Source organism: Epinephelus moara, chromosome 5 (assembly GCF_006386435.1).
Source record: "Epinephelus moara isolate mb chromosome 5, YSFRI_EMoa_1.0, whole genome shotgun sequence".
In the NCBI taxonomy this organism is placed as follows: Eukaryota; Metazoa; Chordata; class Actinopteri; order Perciformes; family Serranidae; genus Epinephelus; species Epinephelus moara.
In genome coordinates, this window is record NC_065510.1 from 43,994,022 (window position 1) to 44,021,509 (window position 27,488).

General features: G+C 41.4%; 3 protein-coding genes and 1 long non-coding RNA gene across 6 annotated transcripts in view; 1 reads left to right on the top strand and 3 right to left on the bottom strand.

Annotated features, from left to right (window-relative positions):
• Positions 1 to 14,789, bottom strand: part of LOC126390139 (nocturnin-like) — a 27,312-nt gene extending 12,523 nt beyond the window's left edge. The window contains exons 1-2 of the mRNA XM_050044297.1: positions 14,641 to 14,789; positions 6,992 to 7,262 (exon numbers count right to left, since the gene is read on the bottom strand). The gene's annotated coding sequence lies outside the window, so the exon portion shown is untranslated. The remainder of the gene's footprint in view (positions 1 to 6,991; positions 7,263 to 14,640) is intronic.
• Positions 1 to 27,488, bottom strand: part of LOC126390157 (uncharacterized) — a 698,278-nt gene that overhangs the window by 102,261 nt on the left and 568,529 nt on the right. The window lies entirely within an intron of this gene.
• On the bottom strand, positions 11,906 to 14,628 carry ccdc175 (coiled-coil domain containing 175). The gene has a single exon (XM_050044257.1). It carries the CDS (start codon positions 14,213 to 14,215, stop codon positions 12,020 to 12,022), a length of 2,196 nt encoding a protein of 731 aa, XP_049900214.1. The 5' UTR covers positions 14,216 to 14,628; the 3' UTR covers positions 11,906 to 12,019.
• Positions 17,029 to 27,488, top strand: part of LOC126390105 (uncharacterized) — a 23,519-nt gene continuing 13,059 nt past the window's right edge. Inside the window, exons 1-6 of one of the 3 annotated variants that reach the window (XM_050044235.1) lie at positions 17,906 to 19,545; positions 20,030 to 20,127; positions 20,635 to 20,957; positions 21,147 to 21,211; positions 21,998 to 22,155; positions 22,334 to 22,840. In XM_050044235.1, coding sequence (XP_049900192.1) covers positions 18,494 to 19,545; positions 20,030 to 20,127; positions 20,635 to 20,957; positions 21,147 to 21,211; positions 21,998 to 22,155; positions 22,334 to 22,840 — 2,203 coding nt within the window. In that variant the 5' untranslated portion in view covers positions 17,906 to 18,493. Of the gene's footprint in view, positions 17,400 to 17,905; positions 19,546 to 20,029; positions 20,128 to 20,634; positions 20,958 to 21,146; positions 21,212 to 21,997; positions 22,156 to 22,333; positions 22,841 to 27,488 lie in introns of those variants that run through there. The other 2 variants (XM_050044236.1, XM_050044237.1) reach the window with 2 other exon arrangements.

Sequence of the window (27,488 nt, forward strand, 5' to 3'; positions counted from 1 at the left end):
TGTGTTACGCTAGAAGAGTCAGAGTTTGGGACGGAGTCTTTTACCCCCTGGAGTGTTACTGGAGTTTTTGGAGTGCTCAAATAAACTGGCCTTTTTCCCGAACGCTACTCTGGTCTCCTGCTCATGAGGGATTCATTACAATATCGTAACTTGGCTTAGATTTCTAAATAAACATTCACCTCGTCACTAGATAGACGTACTCCTGAAAAACTCGTGCGCAAGGCTTTTTGTCCCTACAAGGCCACCGTCATTTACCCGACGGGAGGGGTGAGCGAGTGAGCCCTGCAATCTAGAATTTGACCACTGATGTCACTGTTTTCAACCCATTTTACACACTGGCCCTTTAAACATTAACATTAATTGCTGCACGTGTGTACTTCGTGTGCTAAATAATTCTCATGATTTATGAGAAAAGACAAAGCCATCTTACAACACCATCTTACAATTGGATCACTTCAGCCAGGATACAGCGATCTGCAGCTTAAATTGAATGTTGGCTAGCAGTGTAAAGCAGGGGGCCAAAGGTTTCTTCCCTACTTTCTACCCCCGTTCCTCTAGCCCCCTTGCTTGGACCCATCCATCTTCGAACTTGGTGACCATTGTGATCTCAGTTACACACCTGTAAAGTTTCATGAGCCAGGGGCATAGAGTGGGGGAGGGGGGGCAATGGCCCCTTCCCTACTTTCTACCCCTCCATTTCTAGCTACTTGCTCGGACCACAGCCACCTCTGAACTCTGAACCCTGTAAAGTTTTGTGACTTCATCTTGCATGGTTGCAACATTATCACATTGACAAATTCTGTCCACAGACAGACAGACAGACAGACAGACATATAAACACCTGGTAAAATATTTAAAACGGCTTCTGTGGTAGGCCTAGTTCCCGATACAACAGGTGACACAAGGACCATATTTTGCCATGATGGCACACATACAGACTAACAAAGTGAAAATAATACCAGCAGTCACAACATATTCGCAGCTGGTAATTATTCCTCTCTATCTGGATCCCTTAATGCAACAGAATGGAGTGAAGGTGCAAATGTTTTCATATTCCACTGCACTGCTTTGACGTCACTGTGTCATCACACAGACGAGCACACAGCACTGTGATAAAGTACTAAGAGCTCTGTTGACTTAGGAGCGGTGACTAATGTCTATAGATGTGCGTAGTCTCTAAACAGTTATCACAAGTCACAACACATCATGACAGCTGCCAGTCTGAGGCTGGTATACATGATTTCTACAAACAGGTTGGTTTTAAGCAGCAGAAAAATAAAATTATATTTCTTAAGCTAACTCTGAGTGGGCTCCTTTCCTGCAGCATGGAGCAGAACAATTTGAAAATCTTTTATGGTGAGGATACGTATCATTTCAAATGCACAAGGACATTAAACAGGCCACATTACACATAGCTCTCCCTCACCTGATGCTGAAGCTGCTGGGTGCATGGTGGTCTCTATCTGATGCTAACAGTAATGAGGTGTCTGCCTCATCTGTAATGATTTCTCCGTTAAAGGGTTTTTTTTGGGGAGTTTTTCCTTATCCGCTGTGAGGGTCATAAGGACAGAGGGATGTCGTATGCTGTAAAGCCCTGTGAGGCAAATTGTGATTTGTGATATTGGGCTTTATAAATAAAATTGATTGATTGATAATGTATTCCTTCTGTTGATCAGTGTCCTTACAATCAGGTAAGCCTGTTTGATCCTCATCGACCTCGTTGTTGCCCTCTAAATCTTCCTGACTGGCTCTGACATATTTAAGAAAGAAAACTTTGCACAAGCAAAGAATTTTCAGTCGGCTACTTGTTTGATATTACGCCAATATTGGCTCTGAAAATGCTCCCTGTTTGGAGCCAGCCTTAAGTGGCCATTAGAGGAACTGCAGTTTTTGGCCATGCAGTGTTGGCTTCATTTTTCGGCCTCAGAGGTTGCTGCTTCGTCTGCATGTGTGCATAGGGCTGGGCAAAATATTGATATTATATCGATACTGTGACATGAGACTGGATATTGTCTCAAATTTTGGATACTGTAAAGTGTTGTCTTTTCCTGGTTCTAAAGGCTGCATTACAGCAAGGTGATGTAATTTTCTGTATTTCCCAGACTGTTCTAGGTGTTTTGAGTTTTGCCTTTACCCACTTAGTCATTATCTCCACATTAGGTATGATTATTTATCAGAAATCTCAGTGTGTGAACATTTTGTGAAAGCGCCAATATGAGGGCTGTGCAATTAATTGCATATTATTCTCAATTATGATTATGGCTTCCTGCAATTTATTAATAATAAGTGTGTTGATACTGAGTCCTGATCTGATACTTCTATTTTCCCAAATAATACAGCTGCACAGTGCACACTTCAAGTACTTCAATCCAATGTATGGCCAATGCTTAATGATTTACTAGCTCTGTAATGCATTTAGAAAAAAATCCCTGCATCCTAACGGTTCCACAATGTTTTTAAAACAATGTATTCATTAGCCTATTATTTATTTATCTATGTATTATGATATAACAAAGTATAAAATGACAAACCCTCCCTTTAATCTTTTTTTTTGCCTTATCGCTGTCTCTAGGGAATGACTCTGTCCCTTGAACAGAGTATTCTCCAGTGTTGATTCGGCTCAGCCTTGTCTGAGTTACCTGAATGAACAATATTCAGTTGAGAATTTACTTTTGTCTGACCATCGTTTTCCCAGATTAGGCTGCATTAATAAATTACTCTTACTGGCTTTTGTTGCACTTAGAGCGGCGTGGTGAGAGTGTTAAGTTGTGGTCAGTTGTACACCACTGTCCGTCTCTCTTCCAAGCAGGGCGGTGAAACTCCATATGTCATAGTTGAAAGAAAAATACAAGAGACTCTCACGCTCAGCTGAAATGAAACGAGTGCTCATGACTTTGGTAAATAACTGAAATAAACAGTCTCCTACTGCATTTTCGCTTATGGCGTGTGGTGTTTCACTGCGGGCAGGGCTCAGGCTCTGCTTTTACACACAGGAGATCAGTGGAGTGAAGGAGAGTTGACAAAGGCTGCACTCCACTTTGCTGTGCGTGAAAGCTTTCATGAGTAAAAACACCTGTGTGACAACAGATGTAAAACAAAGGATCGGTTGGGCTCTATATAGCCAATACCGATCAGTTAAAAAATGCCTTGATTGCACTGATCTTTGACATCAGACCGGGACATCCCTAGTAGGAACTTTTCTTTGAACCAAACTACACCTGCCAACTATTTTGGACCTCAGAAGGAAGTGTGTATTTACTCATGGATGATTTTATGACAGATATTGCTAATATTTTAACAATCACAACTACCAATAAAAGAACCGATAATATCAGAGTTTATCAATACTGTAGTCTTACAAAATGTAGCTGCGGTACCAGATTAATACCAGATTTCGTAACCCATCCCTATGAGAGGCTTGTGATTGTGACAGCACGACATGTAAACATTAATGGCATTCTCGACTGAGCTGTAAAGTTAGCTAACTTGGTGGGCTAGGTGAGCTAGCAGCAGATGCACCCTTCCTTCTGCACAGTGATACAGATAGTGGGTGTAGTTTGGTAAAAAGAAAAAATTTATGTGTTTCAGTTTCTATGAAACTGCTCACAAGGCCTGTGGATTATCTTGAGTAACTGGGTCATGATTTTTGTAAAGAGACATCGCCATTGAGTTTTCCATATGTATTGTATTGGTGCTTTGAGCATCACAAGCCAAGCGCCATCTAATTCCATTATACTGGAGAGAAGGGAGACATCTCTACAGCTGATATCCTCAACACTACACTACAGGTAAGAGGAAAACTGTGTATTTTTGATTTTGGAGAGAACTGTCCCTTTAAAGCTCTTTACATTTGTTATACACTGCAAGTCAAGACGGGAAGTGAAACCATAACCTGAATTATATATTAACAGTGCACTTTGAAATGTATTAAAGCCAATTTTAATTGTAAAGAACCTTCACTAAAAACAGTCCTCCAAAATTGACATTTCATTTCAATATTTTCTTAAATCTTAAAAATAAGGCATGTCCAGATGCATGTCTGAGTATATGTGTGTGTGATATCTTGCAGACCCTGAAGTTGGCATCATATATTTAATCTTGTTTGTAGCATGAAATTGCTCCTTTACTCTCTGACCTTTAGACAGGCAGCCTCCTCCACTGCAAAACTGAGTGAACTCATATTACAACAGAAAGAGAGAGAGAGAGAGAGAGAGAGAGAGAGAGAGAGAGAGAGACCCTCAAACCATATACACACTTTGCAATAGAAAAGATAGTGGCAGATTCTCATGGTACAATGTGAGACAATATATGTTACAGTGAGAGAATCGTTTTAGCTAAAAGCATTCTGACTCCTTTGTCACATAATGCAAAGTACATGTCATTCTTCCATCGGAAACATACTTATTACCAAATATCAGAGCTGTAGACTTGAGACTTGTCCTGATCTCTGTTTCAAATACAAACAAAAGCGTCGCCCTGCAACCACAAACCAAAACACAAGATGGGAACCTGCTATAACTCCCATAGTGATATGCTTCAATGCCCTATTTACAGTCACCTGATCACAAAACTGATGATGGTTTATTGTTATTATAACTATGATTTTATGGGCATATTATAAGTGAAGAATGTCTTTAATGACTTTGACTTTGCTGACTCCTGAACATATAGAAGTACTGCAAGCAACACCTTTAGCTCTGCTTTGGCCTGTCTGGCCTGTAAATATCAGTGTCAACAGTACTGTCTGTTCCCAAGAAGTTTCAAGTACTTTAGAGAAAGTGCAGAAAAAACTGTCATGAGCAACAGCTTCCCATTTCTCTGAGATATAACAACTACGAGCTACTGGGACACCCAACACACCCAAGCTTCAGACTGACATGAGATTATTAGTCCTCACAGTAAGTCCCTAGTATGGCTAAAATTTTGGAAGCACTGGATCCTATTATACAATTCAACAGCATCCTTTATTTGACCCTTCCTGTCCTGTAAACCCCAAATTTGTAATGCAGGCTATCTTTCTTACATTTGCAGCCCAGTCCAATTTAGCCTTGATGACATCACTGGAATTATTTTCTCAGATTATACAACTGTTTTCTCAGGCTGGGTAGAGCTCCTCATTACCAGTAAAATGATCCTTCAGGCTAATTTATACTCCTTTTATGGACAAAAATAGATACGTCCATTTCAAACATTGTAACATGACTGCCCTTATACTTCTATGCATCCTTTATGATGGCGCAGATACAGCCAATAGATGGTGCAAGAGGGCAGAGTCAAAAGTTTCACACAACAAAAAATACAGCGATGGAGGTGGAGGTCGAATAACGTTGAGGAGAGTGGGGTAGTGTAACAGACTTTTTAAGTTGTTACTCAGGATTGATCCTTTCAATCAGTGACAAATTTCTTTGTCATACTTGTTTTTCAATTACTGAGCAGTCTATGCAAGTCATCAAATCCCACCATATATCATCATAATAACTGTCTTGTTGCCTAAAACATAGCACCGCTTTGAACTATGTAACCATCTCCCAGCAAGGGTCGGCTGGCCTTGATAAATTTCCCACACAGCGAGGTTAGTTGTAATGCGGTGAAAACACCAACTGTTCATTTCTAGCGGAGATGTGCATATTGTTAAAATTCATTCATTCATTCATTCATTCATTCATCTTCTAACCGCTTCATCCTCTTGAGGGTCGTGGGGGGGCTGGAGCCTATGCCAGCTGACATCGGGCGAGAGGACAGGTCGCCAGACTATCGCAGGGCTGACACATAGAGACAAACAACCATTCACGCTCACATTCACACCTACGGACAATTTAGAGTTATCAATTAACCTAGTCCCCAATCTGCATGTCTTTGGACTGTGGGAGGAAGCCAGAGTGCCTGGAGAGAACCCACGCTGACACGGGGAGAACATGCAAACTCTGCACAGAGGGGCTCCCACACCCGGGATCGAACCGGCAACCCTCTTGCTGTGAGGCGACAGTGCTAACCACCACACCACCGTGCCGCCTATTGTTAAAATAAAACAGAAAAAATAATCTCAAACAGTTTTGATAACATTTAACCATAACTATAACGTTATGCCCCACTGTCCCCTACTTTTAAATGGAGGTAGCGCTGTAGACTGCAGTGGTCTGTGAGGCCACTAAATAAATCGTGACAGGTAGACAGATTTTTTTTTTTATAACTATATTAACAATTCTTTCTGTTCTGCCATTATTAAAATGTATTCTTCCTCTCCTATGGTCGTATCTGGCTTGAACTATGCTTCACTGCCCCCATGATATCTAGTGGTACTGCTCCATTTCGTCTGTATTCGTAAGTTTTCAGAAAGCGTGCACAAATACAGACTAAATAAACACAGAGTACAGACAGAAGGCTCCATCCGTCTCTGTCTCTGTATACATACCTAACTTTAAGCATAAATTAGCCCTTACATTTAAAATCAGTGGGGTGCCCCTTTAAATATGAGGGCGTCCCGTTGTCTTTCAGCTATGAGGGGTCAATGTTAAAATTCATGAGAACTGGTGCCACTGTAACCACTGTAATGGGTAAAGTCATCTTTTGGAGACCAGAGAAGGTTTTGTTTCTCCAAAAAATACTGCAGAAGACAAAAAACTTTATTACATATGACTTAAGTCAATATAAAAACTGGTTCAGAAATAGTCACTGTCCAGTGAAAAGCTTGTGTCTTCAAAATGTTGACTTTTCAGATGAGTGTGCAAATGATAAAACATTACATAACTCAAAGAGCCTTTTCAGATTTACAGCAGCATGTGTTCTTCAACTTAAGGTAACAAGATAGTTGACACAGCAAAATGTACTGATAAACCACTGTTTGGGCACAAAATTTCCTCATCAGAAGAGTTCTGTTACAGCATCTTTCCCACGCAGACACAATACCAGAGAGCTCATTAAAAGTTGCTTACAAGCAAAAGCCAGTATCAAATATATTGTAACAAACAAACTGACCATACTGAAAACTTACCTTCTTTAGTGGAATTAGATGTTGATTTCCCTTCAGCTCCACTTGTGCAGCTGCTGCCTTGTTTTTCCACTGTTCTTATGTGGTCGTAATATGTGTCGCAGACGGTGGGAATGTACCTCTATGCATGCGTATGCTTGTTTTTGTTCAGTGGGAAGTGGGTGGTTGTTTGACCCTTTAGCTGCAAGGCAAGGTCACAGTAGAGAGAAACCAGTCCCCTCTGCCATCTGCTGGTGGGAGCCAAACAGGAAGCAGGGGTCAAACCTCATAACATCTGAAGAGAAAGAAAAAGTGATGGTAGTTATTCCCTGAGCTTTATTGTACTCATTGAAAATAAATGTGGCATCTGATGAATGCAACAGGCAGCAAAAAAGTGACTGCCCACATTTTAAATTTTTATATTTTTTTCTTCAAAATTGCCAATTAATTATTTCTTTTAAATTCACCATTTTATTTTGAAATGATCATTGGGCTGATACACTAAAAAAAAGCCCTTATCAAACAAATATATTCGCAATAGGACAAAGCAGGACCAAAAGACAGTGAGTGACATTTGGCTTACATAATTGATGGAAATTAGTGGAGTTACTGTGCATTCTCAAGTGCAACAAATAGATGGTAAGTTGGTAACTATATACACATCACACTGACAGTAGAAGTTCCTATAATAAAAGGAAACAGTCAAAAGAGGGACTTTAGTTGTTGTTGCTGTTCTTTTCATTTATTTTTTTACACCAGTGCGTGGAAGAAGTGTACAACATATATGACAGAGGCTTAAAAGTAATGATGGAAAAGTGGAGAAAACACCCAGAAGTTTGAATTTACTTACTAAGATCAACCATAGGTGGGTAAAATGCAGTAATTGCCAAATCATTTTGGTTTTCCCCAAAAATGTCACCACTAACAGGACAACAGCATTTGAAATTAAGAACTGCACTGCACAGGAAGTGAACATTTAACTTTGGAAATTGGATAGCAACACTTCAAGGTGAGCACGTTGGAGGAGAGAACCACACAGGGGTGTCACAGTGCAGGCAGTGTGGTAGCACTGGGGCCTGTGGGGGACCTTGCAAATTATTCAGATTGCCACCTCATAACTACACCTGCGTTCAAAGATCTCACATTAGATTAAAAATAGTGCCGTTTGCTATTGGGCTATATGCCCTCAAAAATGCAAACCCATCTCCATCATGCTTTTCCTTTCTTTTCTGGTTAAAATAGTCGGTAGCAATCTATACCAACATTTTATGCTTATTCTACATGCACCATACTGGAACCACAGCACACATATTCCACACAAGGCCTCCATTCAAGAAGTGACTCCAGTTGTTTAATCTCTGTCAGCTGCTTATTACTGTCAGATTTTCAATGCTAACAAATGTCCTCTGTGAAAAGCTACTGCTAATTGCTATTCAGCTTATTAACTACATTCCAAACTGTGATTTACTGTAGTTGAATTTCTGTGTCAATATTACAAAACCAACTGAGCATAGACTAAGAGATTCCTTAGTAAATGATCACATGGGCAATTTTTACAGCAGCGACTTTGACTGGTAAAAGCACAGGTGTACCACTAACATTAGCAGTGGATCTGTTCTGTTTAGTTGTCCAAGCAAGCACAACACCAGAGCCCTCAAACTGAAGCAGCCAAACGGAATCCAGCCATCATTCATTGTATTATGTACACCTGTGCTTTTCCTACTGGGACATCTCAAAATGTCCTCTGTGAAAAGGGCCTTTTGATAAGGAAAAGTAGAAAAGAAAAAAATATTGAACAAAAAGACAACACTTTTGTTTTTGCTCAGATTCACAGATTTAAGTCAAAGATCTAAGACTTTTTTTCTGCAATCAACAGAAACATTTCTCTCACATTTTGGTCACAAATGTGTTAAAAAATCTGTGTCAGTGAGCACTTCACCTTTTCCATGATATTCCATTCTCTTGACAGGTGTGGCATATCGAGGTGTGCTTAGGATGGTCACAATAAAAGGTCACTCTAAAATGTGCAGTTTGATCACACAACACAATGACACAGATGTCACATGTTCTGAGAGAGCATACCATTGGCATGATGACTGCAGGAATGTCCACCAGAACTGTGGCCTGTGATCTGAAAGCTCGTTTCACTACTACACTACAATTCCAGGAAAAGCACTAGAAGAACTAAAAACATTAAGGCAATGGAGAAATCAATCATGTTATTAGTGACACCGGTGTTTGACAAGTCAAAAAGACGTTAAAATGTCTATACTGGGACCTATGGTGGGACAGTAGAGCAGCGTGCACGGCTGAGTTGAGAGCTCCCTCACGCCAACACAATTTACTCCGCCAAAACTCGACAAACAAACACAGAAGGGCCTTAAAAAAACACAGAGAATCAGTGTAGGTACAACTAAAACAAACAAAACAAAATCCTAGGAAATCAAGTTAAGGAAATAAGCCACCCGACCGACGGAAAGAGTATGCTACCACCTGAAGCTAATGATGCCACGGCGTTATCCCAAACCAGCCTGGATGGCATTAGCAAACAGATTCAGACCTTGCAAAACGAACTGAAATCAGACCTGAAATTGGTCAAAGACGAGATTATGACCAGAATGAGAAATGAATTGTCAGAGCTGACAAGATGACATTGACCACAAATTTGCTAAAATAACTACAATGATAGGAGAGCAGGGAGAAAAGATGGATGCTGCTTTAACTTGCACTGGGGAAGTTGAAGCATGGAGCTCCGAAGCTAATTGTGCACTGCAGTAATTAATGACAGAGCAGCAAGGACTGATGGACAAATTAGACTAGATGCAAGGTCCAGAAGGAACAACCTATATAGTGCACAGGAGGAAGCAGAGTCAAAGTGGGATTCGATGGCACAGTTCATGGATAAATGGTTCTGCGAGGAACTCTTAATAAATGCAGATTTCCGGATACAACGCACCCACAGAGCTCTGGTGCCAAAACCTAAAGCAGGTCAACCTCCCAGATAAATCGTCCTCAACTTTCAGTACAAACTTGGTACTCTACTGGAAAACAACTAAAATTGGTAAATTAACTTGGTCTATTAAGATGGATTGCATTTGAACCAAATTTGAACCAGGAACAACTGACACCAGATTTAAGCAATGGGCAGAAAGGGGCATAACAGCCATATGCTAAGTAATTAATAAGTGTGAAATGATAAGCTTTTAAGAACTAAAAAAAAACACATATCAAATAGTAAATCAGGACTGAATTAGATACTTACAGATGAGGGATCATTACAACAACAACAACAAAAACAAGAAAGGAGAGGAAGAAAGTCACCCAATCATTAAGATGTTGGTACAAGCATATAGTAAGGCTACATCCAGAACAGTGTCAATCCTGCACCATTGTCTGATGACTCTAAACATGACACAACATTATATGTAAAAATCAAATGGGAAAAAGAACTGGGTGAGGAAATCCCAAAAAGGATGTGGTATGACGTGTGGAAATTTCACCTGAACACGACACAATCACAAGGGTGGAGAGAGTTTATTTGGAAGAGCCAGATTCTGTATTTTATTGCACCTAAAATTAAAAGTAAACAAACAAAGATTCAACAACCATGCTGGAGATTATGCAAGGACATGGAACCAAACCACACACACATTTTGTGGAGTTGCATGAAAATACAACCTTTCTGGGATGGTATACATTTTGTTCTTTGTGAGGTCTTGGGTGATAAAATCCCACAAACATGTCTTGTACTGTGCTTGGGACACATGGAGTGAACGGTGAACAAGAGAGATCAATATTTGGTCAAGATCCTTCTTGCCGCTGGAAAGGAAGCAATTACAAAGAACTGGCTGAAGATGGACGCTCCAAATCACAAACAATGGCTGACCATCATAGATGATATTCAGGAGAGGGAGAATCTTACATACAGGGTACGGATGAAGTACAATTTGAAAAAAAAACAGGGAAAATGGTTAAACTATTTACAAAAAGACAACAATATAGACAATAACGCTGTCTAGGTAGAAGTTGGACTTGTTTATTCCCGCAGGCTCTGTTCATCTGTTTCTTTTGTTATGTTTCCAAAGTTTTTTGTTTTACATATATGTTCAAGCATTTTCTGCTGAAAATCCTTTAGATTTCCCGCCTACTTGAGGTATTACTCAGAAACAACTTCAAAAAGCAATGAAGTAAAGGGAAGAAAGAAAATACAAACAATATGATAAGGTAAACTACAACCAGGACAATTTATTTGTTTTAATTATTGAAAATTGCACTTGAATTCTATTTACCCTGCATTGTGACATCCTGGAGGAGAGGCAAAGTGGTTTGGTGGGTTGTTTGGGAATTCAGACCTGACCCGTTTTTACCTTTACTTGAGACATGCTACTGGAGTTTTGGTTTCAAAATGTATTGATTAAGGACTCTAGAGAGGAAATCCAGGAGGTGTGGCTGAACAAAAAATTTGGAAATATCATGATGGACTAGATGGGATTTGTTTCATGTGAGAATGTACTTTATTCTGTGGACAAATCAATTAAAAGTATAAGTGAAAAAAATGTCTACACTAAATCTTTGTACTAAAGCTAATACTGCATGTACTTAAATGTTCATGACATCATTACTCAAATCACGTCAATATGAATAGAAATTAAAAGGATGATTATGTCCCAGTTTGGATACTTTTTACTTAAGTCTACCCAGAAGAGTTGTGTTCAAACTGTATTGTATTTTTATGAACCTGCATTAAAAATAAACTCTTGAACTACGGAACATGCCCACTGGTAGGAGGCCCTTATTCGCATTCAAAGTACAAAAAAAGTTCGAATCAATTTGTTTTCACTGTGATTAAGAAAATGGTCAGCAAGCCACTTGGCACCCTACCAAGGGCCAGATTTGGCTCACGGGCTGTAAACTCAGTATCACTGCACTAGATCTTTTAGACATCACTTTATACCATCTTGTTGTTGCTGTGAGCTTTATTTCTTTTTTGTTATTACAAATTCATATAAACTTTATCCATGCATTACATTCCCATAGACACAACAGTTCAACTCAGCACTGCTGTTCTTTAGTTGTTTTATCCCCCAGTCGTTTGCTGAAGTTTAACATTTGTTGGAGAAGGAGTGTGCTGACTTTTTCTAACTGTAGTCTCCTGGTCTGCAGGTCATTCATCATGGCCCTAAACGACACCAACAGAACACTATCTCTGCTCTTACAGTCCTGAGTTACCAATGAATCCTCTTTCCATGCTTCCTGTAAGCTCTCAAATAAGACCTTTATGTCCTTCCTGAACTGGTGAACCTCCTGCCAGTATCTGTCTTTGTTCCTCCTGGCTCTGCTAACATCCTCTGTCATCTGTGTGATATGTAGATGCAGCCTGCTGTTCTCCATGCTGACCTGCTCCGGTTTCATGCTATTGTCATAGATGCTCATCTCTACAGTTCTCAGCTCTGAGGCCTGTTTGTCTAGCAAGTCCATGTAACATCCTCGCATGTCCTCCAGCTCAGCCTTCATTTCCTCTATGGGCTGAAGCAGAGAGACAGTTTTCTCCTTTAGCCCCTGAATCCGCAGCTCCAGATCCTCCCTCGTCGTCCTCAGCTCGTAGGTCAGCGTTGTCAGTCTCTGGTGCCTGGATTGCTCTTCATTCCACTTTGCTTCCACCTCCTTCAGCATCTCCTCTTTGTCCTCCACCTCCCTCTGCTTCACCTCGTAGCTCCTCATGATGCTCTCGGTCTCTGCAATGCACTGATCCATTTCCTCATGGTGTTTAGTCTCTCTTTGTCTGAACTCCACCTCACACTGGGTCACATGGCTCATCAGCAAGTCAGCACTTGTGCTCTTGGGCTGACGCTTTTGGAGTGCGGCTTCCTCTTGTCGAAGTTCCTCGTATCTCCTCCAGGTAATGCTGATTTCAGAGGTCATCTTTGCCACGTGCTCCTCCTGCTTCCTCTTCTCCTCCTCCAAAAGCCTTGTTAGCCACCTCTTCTCCTCCTCAAAATCGCTAATGTTCTTCTTCTCTGTATCCATGTTATCGCACAGCTCCTCCTGATTCCTCTGAAACACACGCTTTGTGATGGTGTCAACTTCCAGGAGTTCTTTATTCTGCTTGTCCATCTCTTTGATCTCCTTACTGTGTTTGACTATGGAGGAAACACACTCCTCCAGCTGCAGCTTGGATCGCTCCAGCTGCTGTGAGATGTGGGAATGCTCTGCCCTAACTTCATTCTCTTCATCTTGCTGTTGCTTGAATATCTCATAGATCTGAGCCAGGGTGTCCAGACAGACTAGTCTTGATGTTCGTCCCTCCTCTATTTTACCCTCCAGTGTTACAATTTCCTCTTTAAGATGCTGGACAGCAACACTCAAGGCTTCCCCTAATTCACACAACTCCTTTTTCAGCATTTCTCTCTGTTGATTCTCCCCCTGTAGCTGTTTCTCATACTGGCACCGAGATGCTGCCAGTTTTTGTATATTGCTCTCCAACTTAGTCATGACAATCATGAGCTCACCCAGATGGTCACTGGTTTCTCGTTTCCTGTCATTAAGTCTGTCTAACTCTTTTCTGCTCCTCCTGATCGCTTGCTTCTGCTGCGTAATTTTCTCCTTGGCCTGGTCCACCTCTCTGGACAGGCTGTCTTTTTTCACAGTGAAAGTCTCTCTCTCCAACACCATCTTTTGCTGCAGTGTTAATTTATCCTCTTCGACAGCAGCAATGCAGGACTTCAGGTCCTCTGTCTGATGCCGAGACTGATCCAGCTGCATCTGTAAGCCATACTTTAAGGTGATTTGCTCATTCTGAGCAGCAATGATCTCTTCATGTTCAGCCGTCATCTGTTCTCGCTCTGGATGCAGTACTTTGTTCTGGCTCAAGAAGGCTTCCTGCCTCTTCTCAGTGGCTTCTTGAAGCTGAGAAACTGTGTGGAGGTTTTTGTGCAGCTGCTCTATCTCCTCAGCTTTAGATGCCCGGGCTGCTGCAACATCAGCCATAATATTCTGGCTCATTCTATCTCTTATATTGTTGATTTGGTGTCTTAGCTTGCTGTTTTCTATGGTTTCCACTTCTAAATGTTCATAAGCTGCACGGCGGTCCGCCTCCAGTTCAGTGATAGCAGATGTTATCCCCGTCAGGTGGAGGCTGGCTTCAGGTGAGAATGGTATCCCTTCCTCTTTGAGCTGCTTGTCCAGCTCCTTCAAATGCTCGAGGGCCACCATAACGGCCGGGGAATCGGGGACCAGGCAAGACGCCATTTTTTCCCCGTGTTTTTTTTGTTTGTTTGTTTTTAATTTTTAGTCTATGTTGGTCTTGTGCTTCAAGGTGTGTCTGCAGTTTGAAGCTCAGTTAGCTGCCACTACCGATAACTTGTACATGGAGTCACCATGGCAACAGCTGCCCCACCGGAAAGAAGACGGCATGCTACGGCAAGTCCGCGAGGTCATAATGTTTTACGCAGCGGCTGTCTTTAATCTAATAGTCAGTAAGTGAAACCCAGCAACTGTCGTCACTAGAGTTGTAGCTCACCGCAAGAAACTGTGATAAAACAGACAAGTCGTGTGGCCTGCATAAAGAAGCATGAAAGATGTGTGGTCCTAAGAGGCAGCCCATCGCGACCTATGTCCTATAAAACACCGCGATATTAATGTTGGAATCTCATCAGTTCAGGATTGGTGCTTACCTGAAATATGTACCAACACACGAGCAGACATCTGAAACAACCTCGGCTTCCAAGGACGTGTGTATGAGCTGGAAACACAAGTTAGGCTCACCCGGTATGATGACTAACGCCTGTCTGTAGTGGCAGCAGCAGGAAACGCGAAGCCCCGCGTTGCCAGTTTGGGAGATTTCACGTAAGTAAGTAAGTAAAGTTTTTAAAAAGTGGGCGCGGGTATTGGTGAGGGTCGGACAGATTCTTTTCACTGTGTCAATTCCTTCGAGTTGATATATGTAAATGCACTGAACCTTTTGAATTTTGATACATTTTGCAAAATATGTAGTTTCTCTTTGACAGTCCGTTATAGTGCAAGTTCGGCAGCTCGTGCTGCCCAGCCCACAAAACTTGTCTTCAGTGCATTATCAGTCATCATGTATAAGTTTACATTATTAAAAGTAAAATATTCATTTAATGCACTGCCTCAGTATCCCACTTGTAGGCTCCATGTAGGCAGGCCAGTGATATTCATCAAATTTGGCTCTGCTATGGGCCAGAGGGGGTGTACTTTGAATGTAAATAAGATGCCAGAATGCATTAAAAACTCATCACAATAGAGCTTGGTTATCAAAAAAAGTGCCAGAGAGTGAGAGAGGTCTGGGCTAAGCCCTGAATGTCTTCAAACCCTAGAGATGCCTCTGTGTACACTTGACCTGTGCAGGGCAGCTGCAACTGGATTTGCCTCTTGGCAAAAGTGAGTGAGCAAAGCAAACGTTGAAAGGTTGAAAACAGGCAATTCAATGGAAATTGGGCAGATAACTTTGCCTTTATCTTTTTGTTGTAATCTGATAAATATTATTGTTTTACTCTTGTTTATTAACTGCTCCCCCGACCCTCTGTTATTTTGTAAATGCGCCCTCCCCGGGCAAAGAAAGTTGAGTATCCCTGAGGTAGGCTATGTAAGCGCAATATGGTGTAACAAAACTGTCACTGACAAACAATCTGTTGTTCTTTAAGGGGCAAGTAGCAGATGTCTTAGTTACCTTCTTATATGGTGTAGGAATAATCTTAAAAATGAGTTCCCGAGCATGATTTGTGGCTCACGTGATGTGTTTCATTTGCTCTTCATTATCAACATGTTGCTTTAATGCTCTGAGCGATAAAAAACAACACCTTTTTTGTAGCATCCATCTAAGGAGCATAAGAATGCCACATTGGCCTTGGCTGGTGGAAGTCTCGACCCAAGTCTGATTTAATCAGTCTTAGCTCATTCACCCAGTGCTTTTGCTGCACTAAATTACAACACATTAGGGATTCATGAGCACTCAAACATTCGAAAGGCTGACCTGGTACATATCCAACACTAAAAAGAGTGATTCAGAAAGATTTGTTCATTCATTTCGCCCATCACCAGCTAGTGTGAGATTTGCTGTCACATAGTTTACTGAGTTGGCAGATTTAATGTGTATTTTTATATTGGAAAACTGCAAGAGCTCAATGAAAACTTTTACTTGAGTGAGTGAGATAAAGTATTCTGACAATTTTAATTTCTCCTGAAGTTTCTATGAAAATGGTCCACTGTTTTGATCAAGCTTTTGTCCTTCCCCTCCTCTGGTTGTCTATTTTGAATCTCTGCTGTTTGTATGTACAGTGTTGTCTTTAAGTGACCATCAGGTACAGTGGAAGCAGACTAATGTATACAAATGGCTGTACATTATATTTTGGTTAGAGTCCCAGGAACATGACCGACCAGTATTTTGAAATATAGCTACATGTGTCCCACATTTGCTGTTTGTCAGTTTATGTCAGTTTAGTTAAACATAAATATATTCAGGATCTAGCATGTAGGGACTTTATCAACTAAAATAATAAAGATATTCAAACTAAACTTTGACAAAGGGCCCCTGTGCAAGACAGTGCCTGAAGATTAGATAAAAATGCAGGAGCCACTTTGAAGTCTTTATCACTACAATTAACATTAAAGGGCCATAGTGTGTAATTAATTACAGTACCAAAAACAAATGGAAGTTGGACTTCAACTTTGTGCAGGTCCATTAACAACAAGACCTGGCAACCCTGACTCGTCGCGGGACATTTACGTTGGTCCACAAATAAAGACGTAAAAGCATAGAAATAGAGTGGGTAGAAGATGCACCACAAATTGAATGGCCGTTATCCTGTGTATTTTTAACGATTGTTTCTATAAAAGCCCCTGAAAGTGTTTGCATTTTCTGTTACCGTTTCTGTTAGTTTTGGTGTCTCTCACAAAATATGATTCGAGAAAGAAATATTTTTCTATTGTAATAGCACAGTTTTATTTAATGATGTTTACAACCATGCTCTGGTCATGGTGGTATGAATTTGAGCGTCATGTTTTTTTCCACACAGAAAGTTCTCCTCAGCATAAACATACATCCACACTACATTTAAAATAGTGCATACAGTAATTAGCGCGGTTTTCCACACGATGTCTTTTCTATCCAGCCTAGCTCTTCCAGCAGTGCTGCAACCAGCGGACAGCTTGCAGAAAAGGCACCAGAGAAACATGGATCTTATCACTAAACCCAGAAGCAAATCAATCGTGTGGATGTATTTCGGCTTGAAAGCGGATGAAAAGGGACAACCTTTGAACTCTGGTGAGGCCGTTTGTCGCTTATGTCGAAAAATAGTACTCGCAAAAGGTGGAAATACCACGAATTTAAGAAGTCATCTGAGACGTCGACATCGTGCGGATTTTCTCGAGACCTCTTCTTCCACGACCTTTGGTGCTTCGGCTGAGACTCAAGGTAATTAACCACCAAATTCAGCGCTTTGACTGCAAGAAATATCAATCTTACGAGTGCATCAAAGTCTTGTTGCATTGGCTGATGCATTCCCTTGAAACGGGCCAATAACATTCACAGTGGGGAACTATTGGGGTTTTTACAAAGTTGCATTTAGATAGGAGCAGTTACAGGTGAAAAAATAGTCCCTGCCCCTCGTGGTGTTCTTGTTCATCTGTGCGCACTCTTAGCTAATATATTACCCACGTGGGAGCACAGTGGGTGCTCATGGTATGGTATAAGTTATTATAATGTTAGCAGAATATCCGGACACAGCGATGTGGGTGTGTTTAGTGTGGCACGTATTTGAATGCAATATTTAATATCAAACATGCATTAGGACAGTATCAAAGAGTTTATATCATCAAGATAATCGAGTACACTCAAGTAACACCGACGAGAAGTTTTTCGGTGAAACTGTGTATTATTTTTTAATAAGAGGTTCTCTAATGTCAGCTCCTTACTTACGTAACATTATTTCCATATCACATTTATGGAAACTAGTGTTACTTTATGCCATGAAACAGTGCTGTTGCAAAATCTTTAGACCACCTAATGTGCTTTTACGCATGCGCAGAAATAATACGACAAATGCGCTGCAGGGGCTGCAAGTGTGTTTTACGGCAGTCTCATAGCGTTGTTGTTGCCATGGTACCATCTAAACAGTATTTCATGTAGCTCATTATAAGGAGTTTATAACACCGCTGATAACATGCAGGAATATTTTGTCATTTAAATTATAATTTGGTAGGGGATATGTTGCTGTTGTCCCGCTGTCATGATATGTTGTAATAAATAACAGTTGTTCGGTTGCTGCAATGATGGGGCAGCCGGAGCCGCCATCTTTAGCGTTTACAATCCTTTTGCCAAAACGACTGACCCCGTTTCTTCAATACAGGATGATAATGACTGTGGTATAATCGCCGTATAGCACTGGAACCTGACTACTTGAGCGGTATCACTCCGCTTTGTTTACAAGGCCAAATCCTAACGCCTGTGCACGCCTCATTTTACATTTGATACCACACTGACAGCTGATAGAGCTAACAGCTAACATTATGAACGCAGAGCAGGATTCTCGTGACAAACTGGATATGTTTGAACCTGATGTGAAAACTAAAGAGGAGATCATTCTGAAAGAAGAGGATGAGTCACCAGAAGATAATACCACTGACATTTCTAGACATGCAATGGTATCAGACTTGGAGCTGGATGAACTTGAAGACAGCAGAAGCGGAATAAGTAAGGTTACAAAGAAGCAGACCACATGGGCTGTTAATTGCTTCATTGGCTGGTTGGAGGCCCAGAGGCTCCAGGTGGACTTGACTACAGTGGAGAAGGCTGAGCTGAATGGGGTGCTGAGACACTTTTATGGATCAGTACGAAACAGCAAAGGAGAGCTCTATGGGATTGCTAGTTACATTGCGCTGAGAGCAGGACTTAACCGTTTCTTCAAAGAACCTCCTGTCTGCCGTTCTGTGTGCCTAATGAGAGATGTTGAGTTCACCTCAGCCAACAAGGTCTTCTTGGGAGTGCTTAAGAAAATTAGGAAGTCTGGTCGAGACATAACATCACACCATCCGGCGTTGTCTCCTGATGATATCCGCATCCTCAGACACTCCCGTGTGATGGACACCAGTACTCCAAGGGGGCTTCTGAACAAAGTCTGGTTTGATATTCAGGTATATTTCGGCCGCAGAGGGAAGCAGGCCAACAGGAATCTAAAACCAGATTCATTTGTAATCAGGAAAAAGGAGAGAGGACTGAGATATTGCACTTTATCGTTTGGCGATGAGAAGGAACGATGCTCTATGCTTGAGAAGCCAGGCAGTGAATTTTGTCCCATTACTTCTCTTTTAAAGTATCTGCGCAAGCTCCCATCCAATGCCACCGCCCTTTACTTGCAGCCTAAGAAGGATCTTACAGATGAAATGTGGTACAGCCAAGTCCCCCTAGGAGTCAATTATCTGGGATCAATGCTGTCTCGCATGTGTAAAGAAGCCCACACATCAATCATCTATACCAATCACTGCATCAGAAGCACACCCTTTCACCAGCTGTGTGACGCAGGACTGGAAGGAAGAGAAGTTTTTCCTGTTAGCATGCACAGGTAGGAGTTTATTAGCATGTTGCTGTCTTAAAGGGATAGCTTATGTTTTTTATAAGTGGGTTTGTATGGGACACTTATCCATAATCCATGTATAACCTACAGTAGATGTCAGTCAGCACGCCCCTAGTCTGGAGAAGCAGGCTGGATTCCAACGTGGAAGCTAAGCAATGTACTGCTGTGGAGGAGTCGGCAACAAAAAGACAGTCAGTTCTGACAGCAAAATTAAGCTGTTATATAGCTCTCTTCAAAGCCAGACTCCATTGAGAAAAATGCATTTTAACATTGCTGAACACAGGAGCTGCTGGTCTACCACTGCTTCGATCAGTTAGTTTGGGTGCACTGATTGACTGACATCTACTGTATTTTATAAACGGTCTATGGATAAGTACTCCATTCGACACCACTTCAAAAAATCCAAACCATCCCTTCAATTGCATTTACATTTATTTTTTCTGAAATGATTTAAATATCATTTTTATAACAGGTCTGAAAGCGCTCTCCAAAGTCACCAGGCGCCTTCTCTTGGGAGCCAGAAGCTGCGTAGCGATATATTGCCAGAGAATGATTCAGCTGGCCCAGCAGGTCTGCGAACCATACAAGTGGGCACCCCTAACAGAAGTTCATTTAAGCACACACATGCTGCACCACTGCTGCTATGGGTTCATTAACACACAGTTTGCGTGAAATGTTCAGATAAATGTCTTCAGGAAGCCTGAAAGATTGAATGTGATGTTGGATACAAGACATTACAGAAACAGACATTTTTGCTTGGTAGGGGAACAAAATAAAATGAATCAAAACAAACTCAAAGCTTCTGCCTTTGCTCTAAATAAAGTGTCAAATGTTGTTTGCTTACTGTGATGGAATCTGTGGAATGTAGTATAGTAACGATCACATTCTAATGCTGTAACATCCTTTAAAGGTTTTGTCTCTGTTTCCTGTGTTCCTTAAGTCCATCGTCACTATTTTTTTTAAACCCAAAACAACAACAGAACAGTAAATGTGCCCCATGAAAGTAAAGCCCCCCTCCGCATTATCAGTAATCTCACCTTAATTCCATATATGACTAAATATTTTTTGCCTTTGCAGGGTTGGATTTAAATCATGAAGAATTCTTTGAGGATTTTCCATTTCTCCAGACTGCATCAAACCAAAATTATATCCCAGACGCTGTGCTGCCACCTGGAGAGCCATGGCTCCACGGCGGCCCCTCCCGGGCAGTGCTGTCCCTGCCCTCCTGCCTGTGCCTGTGTGCAGATATTGGATCTGGGATTTCTGGTCATGGATCTTCTGGTGAAGAGCAGATGAAAGTGTATGCTAAGTGTCAGCTTCAGAAAGGTGTCATGTTTGGGCCATACTTAGGAGAAATGTGCAGAGGACAAATGCCAACCAACCTCAAATACTCCTGGGCTGTAAGTAGTGAGTTTGAGTTGATGTAATGAGGGGGTTTAAAATCAAGATCATGCTTTTTGTGCTTCTCCTACTTTTAAAATCCCTTTATAATCCAGGATGTAATTTGTGACTTGTGTTGATAACCAGCAGGAATTCCATATACAGTTGATACTTAAAATAGATGATATACACATTGCTCCCACCTCCAGATCAGGGATGATGCTGCTTTTGTCTACGTCGATGCTTCTGATGAAAACAAATCTAACTGGATGAGGTGGGCACTTACTGATTCAAGTCATGTGTCTCTCTGAAAGCAGTTTCCTTTCTCCCTTCAATTTAATATTTTTTTATAATACAATCACTCAGTATGTTTACATGACATTAGAGAAAATTAATTTATTGTGTTAGTCCGACTAAAACCAGACTTTTAAAATACATTTAAACATGTTAGTCCGACTAAAATCGTACTAAATCCAATTTCTCAAAGTCGAGTTAACACACCCAGATAATATGATTGGGAGTCAAATCACTCCTGCATGTAAACAGTCTGTCAGACTGAGCATGCTCCACAGTTTTTGGCCTGGGCTTTGACCCGGAAGTCAAATAGTATTAAATGCATAACAGAAGAAAAAGAAGCCCGTAACAACATGGCGAAATCTACATCCAGAGGACGGATTTGAAGACACAGTTGATGCTGTGTCAGCTGAAACAGTTATATATTTTAAAATACATGAATAGGGGGAAAACACAAACTATCAATTGTTTGGTCTGTGACGTAATAGGTCAACCAGAAAAAGGTCCAATACTAACAATCTGAAAGGGGGCATGTCACCATCTATCGTAGCAGAGTCGGACATACTTCAGTCAATAAATCGATTCCCCTCACGTGCTTGTATACTGGGGCAAAGACAGTGGTGCCAAATAAATGGCCCAGTTGAACTATAACCGTAGCTCCACTTCACTGTGCATGTAAACATACTGAGTCAGAGTGACTGTCTGACAGAGACTCGCTCTAACTTAGCTGGTCACAGTCATGTTACATGCTTGCTCTATGTTACAGGTATGTAACATATACCAACAGTGAGGAGGAACACAACCTTGTCATCTTCCAGTTTTACCGCCACATCTACTACAGGGTTTCCCAGCCCATCCCAGAGGGAGCAGAGCTCAGGGTCTGGATCGGCAGGGATTATGCCACCTTGCTGGGCCTCGGGATGGGTGAGTTCACTCACTGGAGCATGGAATGAAGTGGTAGAAGCAGACTTGCACATCTATATTGGTTTATCACATTAATTTTCAGCTGACAGTGGACTTTCATAGTATCTCTTATTCTGAGAGTCTTAAACTGTAAATGTAGCTTGCTAAAATAGGCCAACATTCTGTGCATTTGATACAGGTGACAATGTTAAATGTGAATTTGGAGACAAAGAGACAGTTCTGCGCCTTCTGCAAGACATCCAGTTGGTCACCCTCCCAGAGCCCAGCAGCTCTTCCCTTTGGTCAGACCACAGCCAATCACAGAGCCCCATGCCAGTCATCAGTGATGTGACAACGGTGTCAAACCCAGACGCAGATTCAGGCATGATTTCTGGCTCCACCTTCCCCTCTCCCTCCCTGATCTCCTTCCCGTCCCCCAGCTCTCATCCAATGGAAAAGTACGATTTTATGCCTGGAACTGAGAAACTGCTGAGTCACCCCAACGCCACACAGAACAGTCCGTGGTACTTTTTTGGTTTCGAGCCGGACCCGACTGGTCGGCCTCTGGACCGGAGCACTCTGGTGTGTAAGCTGTGTGGGGAACATGTGAGCTGTGGAGGAGCAGCGGATCTCCAAAACCACCTGACCAACAAGCACCACATCAGAATCCGTGACGGTAACAAGGATCGGAGTCTTCTGACAATAGGTAACTATTGCTGCCTATTAGGGGTGTCACGATTTCTATTCTAAATCGAAAATCAATGGAAATGAGCTTTTGCTTTCATCATTCAAAAGCAGCATTGAGTGCAAGTATTTTTTTTCCTCCATCCACACCTACTTGCATGCGTCGGAAGGGAAAAAACAACATTTCAAAGCTGACACAGCGTAGCCTAATGATATACAAGACTAACTAGTGGTTTGCATTTACTGGGGATATGTACGTGTACGTGAGACGGATGTGTCGTAGGAAAGGCCTTTGAGGACCCATTGTCAACTAACTTAGGGAAATATAAAAGAAGGAAAGGTCATGACGTCAGTGACAATGTTTGAGGAGCCAGAATTGGTATTAGATCTATTGGAGTCAATGGCAAGTCACACTGTAATCATCATATCTTTGTTGTTTTACCTTTGACCTTGTTTTTGATCTCCAAACAGATCATGGCTTTGTCCGTCAGCTGTATCAGCTCCTGTTTGGTCCAAAATAGCTAACGTTACATCATGATGCATAAACAAATGGGGAAGGGCCGACTTGTTATCGCTGAGCAGAATACAGTGATAACCATTTCAGTTTTTAACGGCTCTGATTATTATTCTGTCTGAACTTAATGATTTGGCCTGTCAATTAGGGAAATATCTTCTAAAGTAGGACTTGACTGTATGCAATAATGCCTTGCAGTTTGCCTCAGTGATTTACTTTGTACTAATGTTAGTCATCTAATATTAATTAGCCAGCACACATATAAGTCATGACAATGATTAAGCTAGAGAGGCTGTAACATTTGCTGTCACTCACTGACATCACAGCTCCCTGTCTTTTTCTTTACACCTTCACCAGGATTATTGCCAGTGTTGGGCATGTTACTCTCAAAATTATCGCTTACTGACATTTACAGTCCAGATTAATGTAGGTCCACTCAACTGAGATATAGCTGGCTAGCACTGACTAAACAAAGTACAAATGCTAACTTAATTCATTGAGAAACAAAGTAACAAGTACCAGTAAGTGATGAAAGTCCAGATTTATAATAATTTGGTCACCAGCACCACCACTTAACAATTATAGGAAACATTATCCAACATTAACCCTCGTAAATATTATTAAATATCATTAAAAGTTTAGCTTGGTTAGTAATTGAAAACCAAATACATGTACTCACTAACAGCACTGTCCTGGTCCAAACAGGGGCTGAGATGCAGCTGATCGACAGCGCCATGATCTGTTTGGAGACCAAAAACAAGAAAAACATATGTGCACATATAGATAAAAATCATCAGTAAGCATCACGTAATGTGTGTTTTCTAATCTGAAGCAAAGATTTTTCAGTCAAAGGTAAAACAACAAAGATATGATGGGTCATAGTGTGATTTGCCATGCCCGCCACATTAACTCCAGTAGAACTGACACCGAGATCTGGCTCCTCAAATGCTGTCACTGATGTCATGACCTTTACTTCTTCATGATTTTCCTTGCCACTAACGAGGAAATTAACATTTTAATTTGCCTTGCAATCACATTTTTTGTTGGTGTCTTTTGAAACATTACAATAGGAAAGGTTTGCTGGGACGTTCATTTTGGTCTTGACAGAAATACATGAAAATATTATCTGTATTAATTTTGAAAATATCAATAATTGTCTAGCCATATAAAAAATAACCAAAACTCCCCATGCTGGAGTCAAACTGCTGAACCCCACAATGAGTCCCTATCGTGTTCCATACTGATGCTTTTTAAATCCATAGAGACATGAAGCCAAGACGAGAGCCAGGAAAGCGCAATTTCCTAGCGCTAATCTTGTGTCATTGACGTTAGTAAACACTTCACAATAATAAAACCTGAAAGCTTCTTAAATGTGGGCAAACTGTGGTATTACATATTATATTCTTTAGGGTTTCCAAATTATAAGCACTATGCTCAATCAGTCATTGGTAACATTAACAAACAATTAATCAGTTAATTGTAATTAAAAAAAACAAAACATAAAAACTTTGCTTATACCAAACAGTGCCTTTTTCCCCCCATTTAAATCTCACAACTACATATTGCATATTCTCTGACTGCATCGTATAACTTATGAAACACAACACACCCCGACGTCAAGTGTAGTGGCCAAACATGTAACTGGTGATCAAAGCGGAAAGATGCAAGCAGTCCATGGGAACAAGTAACACAGTCTCTTTCTACCGTTTAAAAAGTTATAGTGAGTAGTAGTTTGTATTAACAGCTTGTTTGTACTGTCCTTCAAAGGATAGCACCTCCTCTGTTTGTGCGTGCGCACAGTGGAGCCTGACTGATTTATTGGCTGGCTGATGCTAATGGCCAATATGGGGGCCTATCACAGATATATCAGTATCGGCGCACGATATGTGCCAATATTATAAAACATTTTTTGGCAGAACATATAATGAAGAAAACAAAGCTTGGGCAGATTAATGGTTGCAATTGCGTAGTTTGTCCAGTAGAAAGCGCTTTGACTCCATTGTCTACAATGCTCTTTGTCTCCTCACAGTTAGTTGTCAACTAGTTTGTGAAGTACATACTGGACAGTAGGGATGGGTACCAAAACCTGGTATTAAATGCACCCAGGGCTAAATGATTAGAGTCTCAGTGAAACAGAAGTAAGAGCGTCTTTAGCCTCTTTACTGTGAAGTTTATCCCAGCGAAACTTAATATATTATCAGGGTACAGTTGCAGTAGGGTTTTAAATCAAATCCTTCGCATTTGATTAGACAGTTCAGTGGAGCTACAGCAGAGTGCTGGTTTAGAGGCACTGGTTCTTCTTTGAGTGAGCTGCTAACTGCTGCCAGCTACTTTTAAATCTCCTGCAGTGGGTCACATGCATCACACATTGTCAAAATGTCACACCCCTGGCGCCAATGATCCTGTCCTGTCGTCTGTCCCCTTTGTACAAGCATTGTTTCAGTGCTTTTACCATCTCCATTCCAACTCAGAGATGAGACAACTCTGTCCCCCCATTCCGCGATCGTACCTTTTACACAGAACAGCGGAGCGGCAAAATGGCGCAATATTCCCACCTTGAACAGGCGGTGTAAAATAGGCTCTTGATTACAACAGCTGTGTGAAAACTGGAAGAAATGCAGGCTGTTATGTTAGACAGCAAAAGGTTCCAAGAATCCTGAATAGAACTGATTCAAGAACCAGAGGTAATTTGGTGAAAAATTTGTATCAGTGAATAAATTCTAGCCCGCAGCCTGTAACGGTATTTTGGGGAAACAAAAGCCCCTTTTACACTGCCAGATTTTCCGCGAATGTTGGGTCGATTTGCCGGCCAGCTGCGAGCGTTTATACACACACAGGCGGAAAGGCAAGTTAGTCATAAGCCCTTTTTAGATAGGAATTGTGCAAATTTGCAGGAAAGCCCAGTCAATCTTTTTTCAGCATTGGCAGTATAAAAACAAAATCGGGGAGTGCAGCAAAATGCCCCCTACCTACTTTTGTTTATACAGAATGTGCCTTTTTCGGGTCAGTGGGGGGCGTGAGCAAGTAACAAAACCTGTGGCTCAGCGTGTGACGTAAGCAGTAACGTGGGAGGGAAGCCGCGGCTAGTCAGGCGGCAATTCTCTCGTAAATCGGCCCGTTCTTTACCGTCCCTGTCATCTGATGGTTAATGGCCTCTTCATTTGAGAGGACAAGGAGGGCGCGCAATTCCTTGTGTCACCAGTTGCTCATCTTTACAGTGTCTGTCAGGTTTGTGTTTCCCTCTTGCTACTAGGTGCTCGCTAATTCCTGCTATCAGCTGTTTCCTGTTTATCCACCACCAGTGGCTCGCACGTGCGGCGTCATCAACATCTCCTCCCACAAGTCTTCAGCAGCCCCTCCCGTTGTAGAAGGCCTCCTCAGTCTGTTTAAACTTAAAGGGTTCTGCCAATATGACTACCCTGCGGAAAATCTGGCAGTGTAAAGGTGTGTTCACACCGGACCTGTTTTTTTCCCGCTAGCGACGAGTTTACATACAAAGTCAATGCAAACGGGCGATTGAGCGTATATTCACCTGGGAGAAAAATCGCTCGGGCTCCGAGCAACAGCAACAGAGCGATTTTTCGCTCGTCGCTTGAGATGAGAAATCTCAACTGGAGCGGTATTTCGCTGGGTCCTGTCGCTTGCAGCTCAACGCTGATTGGCTGCCGTAGTCCCGGAATCCCAGGGGGGTGCTTGACTGTCATGACATGTCAGCTTCATTAAAAGTATAGCTGCAAATTAAAAGCAACAATAGATGTAAAAACACACAGGCACAATACATCTGTGATCAGTTCCCTAATTTAATTTTAACAATTTTTTCAATCTTCTCCAATTTCTCGTTTTATTTTATGGAAGTGATCAATGTAAGTGCACTTGTCCAAAGCCGCCACGACGGTTTTTATAATGCAAATAACTCTGTTTAGATGAAACCTACAAGCTTCTCTTCCTATGACTTTTACTAAAAATGTGTCTTGTATGTTTTCTGAAGCCTTTAAGTTACAAAAATGAAACACACTAGACTTCTGAGCATTTATACCACCGACCGCTGCTGAAAATTATACATTTTGATACATACAGGTAGGCAATATACATATTGCAAAACTCTGTAAAAGTACACCAAAGCATACATTTTCGTTTCCAAATATTTATTTGAAAA